We start from the raw sequence: 7,038 nt of genomic DNA, 5'->3' as shown, positions 1-7,038 counted from the left end.
AAAAAAAAAAAAAAAAACTTGAAAAATTATGAATGTAATTCTTTTTTTAATATGATATTATGGTTGTAATTGTAAAAGTTTTATGGGTTTTTTCTTGTTTGTTTTTTAATTTAGTAAGTTACGATGTAACATCAGCAAGAGATATGCTGCTGTTAGCATGTTCTCAGGATGAACAAAAAAAGTGGGTTACTCATCTAGTAAAGAAGATTCCTAAGAACCCACCATCTGGCTTTGTTCGTGCCTCTCCTCGAACGCTGTCAACAAGATCCACTGCAAATCAGTCTTTCCGCAAAGTAGTCAAAAATACATCTGGAAAAACTAGGTAAAAACTAAAATATTAAAGTGTTAAAACTAAAAAAACTAGGTAAAAACTAAAATATTAAATATTTTCACCATAGAAAAGCATCATTGCTGTTATACGTAAGATAAGATTAATTGATTGCTATTAGGAATTACTATGCAGGACACTGTCATACAGATTCTATTACAGATTAGGATGTATGTGACATATAGTTTATTCCCTGTTATTTTAACCCACTAGAATCATATTTTAAATGCAAATGAGTCATAAAATGTTCCTCATCTTTTACACTGTTTTAGAATTGGATACTTTTGAAAATGAACATCATTTGTTAGTACTGATGAATAGTGAATAGTGTATTACAAATAAGCTCAGTTAATTCCTCTTTTTAAGTCTTTGGTGGGTGGGACTTTTTTTCATAAATACTTTACATGCTACAACAGTTACAAAATCTGATTAAAATACTGCCCTTACCCCGTTGGTTTTTTGAGACAGGGTTTCTCTGTATAGCCCTGGCTGTCTGGAACTCACTCTGTAGACCAGGCTGGCCTCAATCTCAGAGACCTGCCTGCCTCTGCCTCAGAGTGCTGGGATGGAAGGCTGGGCCAGCATGCTTGGCTTGAAGCTATATTTAATTCACTTACTTTGTTCACTCTCTTCTGTCTGTAATGGAATGATGCATATCCTTTTCTGTATTTTCAAGCCTCTATACTATTATAGCATATCACAGCATTTACCTGAACCCTATAGAATACTGTTTCAGTCACCTAACAGACTAAAACAATTTAAAATAAGTAAGAAAATGTTTTAGAAATACAAAAGGAAATCATATTACAGTGTCTTTTCCTTTCTTCTGCTTTATCTAAACTTTATGTCACTTCTTACTCCTTAGTGTGAGTGTACATTTTTGCCTTTCCCTAAGTTTTTAGGAGTAGTAGGGGTAGTGCTGATGGGGTTTTTTGAACCCAGGGCCTCATTCATGCCAGCCAAATAGTCAACCACTGAGCTATACTCTCACCCCTTCTTCCAGCTGTTTGTTGTTGTATCTTGTATTTTTGTACCAAGCATCTTTCTTAAATTACAAGATTTTTTTTTTTTCCTTTAACAGTTAACCATGTGACCTACTGCTGTGTTGGAATCGTGTGGGATGCTACCTGATAAACCAGGCTGTCCAGCCACGCGGAGCAGACAGGCTGTTTCTTTTGACACAAATACCCCAGGCTTTTCAGGGTTAAGATTGCTGTTATTCTGTCCTTGTTTTGGCACAAAAAGCACACTGAGGATTGTTTTTGTTTTTGTTTTTCTTGCGGGTTTGCCTACAGGTAGATTAGATTAATTATTACTATGTAATGCAAGTACAATTGGGGAAAGCTTTGCTAGATATTTTTTTTAAGGTGCTGCCTTTTTGAATTTATAAGAAAATGCCTGTCAGTCATGATAGAACAGTTTTCCTCGTGTGAACAAGAGGAAGGAACTTTCACTTTCAGTGGAATGACCATCACTATCAAGATCAGATCGTGGAAGGAGTAAAGAAAATATCTCAAAATGAGACAAGTTTTTCTGTTTTGTTTTTTTAATAACTAAGTTTTTTGTGCTCTTGCAAGACTATTCAGAACTATTTTAAGAACACAGTGATGTCACTTTAAGCTCAGTGTCCTTACTGTAGAATTAAAAGCCTTACTGTCGATTGCCCACAGTGGGCTCTGTGGAGAAATTAAATATCTTACATTATGCTTTACAGAATATTGTATATGTTTCAGCAAGTTTGTAGATTGGGAACTGGGAGAAGATGAAAGAATTACATTTAATCTATGCATTTTTGCCAAGCCATATTGAGTTATTTTACTACTAGAGACATAACTAACTGTACAAGAGAACCAAGTTTAAAAGCATTTTGTGGGATACATCATTTCTGTAATTATATAATGTATTTCTTTGTGGTTTTAAGTGAAAAGACATTAAGTTAACAAACATATAAAAATGTATGCACTGTTTGAAATGTAAATTATTCTTAGAATACTTTCAGTGGAAGTTGCATTACCCTATTAGTGCCTTAATTTGAGAGAATTTTTTTACTGCCATAAATACAGACTTTTCAGAAAACAGATTTTGCAAAAATTATGTGTTTTTTCCATTGGTAATTGGTTTAATTTAAAATATAGAGGTTTGTCAGATTTTTATAAATTGAGTACAACCTTTGTACCAAACTACCTGCTACAATAATGAAACTATCTGCAAAAACATATACAGTTGTACCAATAGTAAAGAATTATGAAATATATCCATGATGTTTTCCAGTTAACATAGGAATTACCATATAAATACTGTTCAACTCTCCTCTGGTAACAAGAGTTGATGTGTATGGGCAGTGTGATTTATTGTTTATTTTTTTAACCAAATACCTCCTCAGTAATTTATAATGGCTTTGCAGTAATGTGTATCAAATAAGCACTGGAAAACCGATCTTCTCTAGGGTGATGTGCATGTTTCAAGTGGTATTGAAAGCCGCACTGATGGATATGTAGTAATAAACATATCTGTTATTAATATGCTAATGACTCTGTGCTCATTTAATGAGAAATAAAATAATTTATGGATAGATACTTTTAATATTGACTACTATGGTATTTTCTCATGGCTGGAGTGAATAGATGGCATACTAAAAATTATTCAGTGATTGTATACAAATGTTTGCTAAATTTTGTGAATAGATTAAAATTATTTTTTAAAGATAAAACTTGACTTGGGCTCTAAAACAAGAGGTACTATTGTTCAAGTAAAAAGATAGCTAATCTTTGTTGGAAAACAATTCCCCATGGGTCTGTTGCAGTTCTGTACATCTTGTGAGCAGAGGCTGTGATAACTTACATTTGGACCATCACAGATAACAATACAAACAACTTCCCACAGCCTTAGAAGATAAAATGTATTCCTTCAGAGGTCCCTTTACTACCCGTGTCTCTCTGCATGGTTAAAGTCAGGCTGAAGAGGTTTCAGAGGAGAATATTAATATGTGGCCTAGAGACTTCTTGTGATAATTTGGTGACTAATGTGGCTGCTTTCTGCCCTTGTCCACAGAATTCTGCCTGAGGATAAATTGAGTTATGGATTAACAACAGACTTGGGAGAGGTTTCCAGACAGTCTATTATTGACTGTGTTGCTTGGTCATTAGCAGCCACACTTCTGCAGATCTGTAATGAAAAGGAGCAAGTCAGGCAGGTGTTGGACTACAGGAAGCTGCAGAACACCACTCCAGGGATGGGGAGCACAGTCTAAGGTTCCAGGGACAGCTGGAGCTGGCTCAAGGGTCCCTGGGCCTACAGCAAGGCCAGGGCCACCTGGTACTCAGGCGCCCCTGGATTCCTTGGAAGAGCTTGAGAACAGAGTGGGGGCCCATGGGCTGGATCTAGACCAGGGCGGAAGGGAAAAGGAGGAGGAGCTCTGGCTGGTTCCCCCTTCCCCCATAGTCCTTGCCTTGTCAGAGGGCAGCTGGTTTGGGCTTAGCTTGGTGGAGGCCATGGCTGGGATCTCTAGGAGATCTTCTGCAGGAGATTAGATGGCCGCCTCTTTAGACAGAGACCTGCTCCATTGCTCCCCACCGTGGATCCCGATGAAAAGATACAGTCCATGGTTTTAAAGCATTTATTATCATGGATGTGTAAAACCATACCCCAGTTCTCAGGGCAGGCCTGAGGTTAAATACCTTTTGCAGGGAGGAGTGTCTGGAAAGGAAAGCTTACTGGCTAAGTCCTGCAGGCTTTTAGGTACCTTATTAAAATGGAGATCTGTCTTGAAGCTGTGTGAGCTGTGGTCATACCCTCTACCTGTGGAGGGGCTTGGGGCGTTGCCCTTATGTGACTAATGGCCACAAATTTATGGAGGGCTGCCTTGTGTCAGGAGCCTAGTGTCCAGGAACCAGGCAAAACACCTGCTGTCCCTTTAGGGTCACTAGGGTGTCTAATCTTAGTTCAACCAGAAACCAGGCTACCTTTCACAGTCCTACATCCAGCTGTTAACAAAAATAATACACAATATCATGCTTTCTTTTTGCTTGACATGCACAAGGACCTATGTTTGAGCTTGCCACCACTGCCCACAAAAGAGTAGTGACAACAAACAATAAGTAGGAAGGAATCTTTTGGACTTAAGGTAATTTATGAAAGCAAAACAGACTGGGCTAGAGAGATTGCTCAGTGGTTAAGAGCACTGACTGTAGAGCTGATCCTGTGACACAGTGCTCCATTAACCAAATACCTCTGGGAGAGAGCTGGTCTCTCAGAAGTGTGGGCAAGCCTGTGGGCTCCAGTAAGACCACCACTTCTGCTCAGAGGGACCCGCCCAGAACCCTCAAGACACAGGAACTGAGGAGCAGCCTCGCAGGATCCTTCTGGTTTCCATCTGTGCCCTGAACTGGCCCAGTGCCATAGCTCTACATATGCAAATACTGCCAGGAAAGAGCTGGTATCTCAGGAGTGTGTGAACACTTGTGAGCACAGGTAAGAACACTACCTCTGTTTAAATTCCTGGCCCAAGAGGGGCCCACCCAGAGCCATCAAGACACAGAAACCAAGAAATAGACAGAGACAGGATCTTTCCAGTTTCCGTCTGAACCCCAGAGCTGACCCTGTGCCATAGCTCTCCATACCCAAATTTCCCCTAGAGAGAACTGTTCTCCCTTGAGTACTGATGCACAGGTTTGCAGGAGGGACAAGCCACAGTCAGAGACAACAAAACTAGCACCAGAGATAACCAGATGGCGAGAGACAAGGGCAAGAATATAACAGAAACCAAGACTACTTGGCATCATCAGAACCTAGTTCTCTCACCACAGCAAGCCCTGGATACATGAGAAAAGCAAGATTCGGATTTAAAATCACATCTCATGATGATGATAGAGAACTTTAAGAAGAACATAAAGAAATACAGAACACAGGTAAACAGGTAGAAGCCCTTAAAGAAGAAACAAACCAACCAACAAAAAAATCCCTTAAAGGATTACAGGAAAACACAACCAAACAGGTGAAGGAATTGAACAAAACCATCCAGAATCTAAAAATGGAAATGGAAACAAATCACAAAAGTAGACAACCCTGGAGTTAGGAAACCTAGGAAAGATATCAGGAGTCATAGATGCAAGCAACACCAACAGATAAAAGAGAAGAGAGACTCTCAGGTACAGAAGATACCATAGCAAACATTGATACAGCAGTCAAAGAAAATGCAAAAGGCAAAAAGCTCCTAACCTAAAACATCCAGGAAATCCAGGACACAATGAGAGGATGAAACCTAAGGATACTAGGTATAGAAGAGAGTGAAGATTCCCAGTTTCAGCAAAATTATAGAATAAAACTTCCCTAACCTAAAGAAAGAGATGCCCATGAACATACAGGAAGCCTACAGAACTCAAAATAGATTGGACCAGAAAAGAAATTCCTCCTGTCACATAATAGTCTAAACACCAAATGCACAGAACAAAGAAAGAATATTAAAAGCATTAAGGGAAAAAGGTCAAGTAACATAAAGGCAGACCTATCAGAGTTAGACCAGACTTCTCACCAGAGACTATTAGAGCTAAAAGAACCTGGGCAGATGACATACAGACCATAAGAGAACACAAATGCTAGTCCAGGGTACTATTCCCACAAAAAAAATTCTCAATTACCATAGATGGGAGAAACCAAGTTATTCCATGACAAAAATTTGCACAATATCTTCCACAAATCCAGCCCTAAAAAGGATAATAGATGAAAAATGCTAACACAAGAAGGGAAGCTACACCCTAGAAAAAGCAAGAGTAATCTTTCAACAAAACCAAGAGAAGATGATTCCATCTCTCACAACAAAAATAAAGGAAGCAGCAACCACTGTTCCTTAATATCTTAACATCAATTCCCCAATAAAAAGACACAGAGACTGGATACATAAACAGGACCCAGAATTTTGCTACATACAGGAAAAGCACATCAGTGACAAAGGTAGAACCTCTGAGTAAAAGACTGGAAAACAATTTTCCAAGCCCGAAAAGCAAGCTGGAGTGGGCATTCTAATATCGAATAAAATCAACTTTCAACAAAAAGTTATTTAAAAAAGATAAGGAGGTTCACCTCATACTCATTAAAGGCAAAATCTACCAAGAAGAACTCAATTCTGAACATCTATGCTACAAATGTAAGGGCACCCACATTCATAAAAGAAACTTTACTAAAGCTCAAAGCACACATTGCACTCACACAATAATAATGGGAGACTTCAACACCCCACTGTCATTAATGGACAGATCATGGAAACACAAACTAAACAGACACAGTGAAACTAACAGAAGTTATGGACTACATATAGAATCAAACATATCTATAGAACATTTCATCTTAAATCAAAAGGATATACCTTCTCAGCACCTCATGGTACCTTCTCCAAAACTGACCATATAATCCTTCACAAAACAGACCTCAACAGATACAAGACTGAAATAATCCAATGCCTCCTATCAGATCACCACAGACTAAGGGTGGTATTCAATAGCAACAAAAACAACAGAAAACCCACATACAGGTGGAAGCTGAATAATGCTCTATTCAAGGATAATGTGGTCAAGGAAGAAATAAAGACTTTTTAGAATTTAATGAAAATGAGGTCACAACATACCCAAGCATATGGGACACAAGAAAGTAGTGCTAAGAGGAAAACTCATAGCTCTGAATACCTCCAAAAAGAAACTGGAGAGAGTATACACTAG

At 38.6% G+C, this 7,038-nt stretch overlaps 1 protein-coding gene across 2 annotated transcripts in view; it reads left to right on the top strand.

Annotated features, from left to right (window-relative positions):
- Window positions 1-2,911, top strand: part of Rock1 (Rho associated coiled-coil containing protein kinase 1) — a 97,270-nt gene extending 94,359 nt beyond the window's left edge. For both annotated transcript variants that reach the window (XM_021215123.1, XM_029546727.1), the window contains exons 32-33: window positions 115-322; window positions 1,410-2,911. In XM_021215123.1, the coding sequence (XP_021070782.1) occupies window positions 115-322; window positions 1,410-1,413 (212 nt within the window). In that variant the 3' untranslated portion in view covers window positions 1,414-2,911. The remainder of the gene's footprint in view (window positions 1-114; window positions 323-1,409) is intronic.
- Window positions 2,912-7,038: the final 4,127 nt, after the last annotated feature.

The sequence above is a fragment of the Mus pahari genome, chromosome 15, assembly GCF_900095145.1.
Source record: "Mus pahari chromosome 15, PAHARI_EIJ_v1.1, whole genome shotgun sequence".
Taxonomy (NCBI): domain Eukaryota; kingdom Metazoa; phylum Chordata; class Mammalia; order Rodentia; family Muridae; genus Mus; species Mus pahari.
This window is presented reverse-complemented; position numbering and strand designations above follow the sequence as displayed.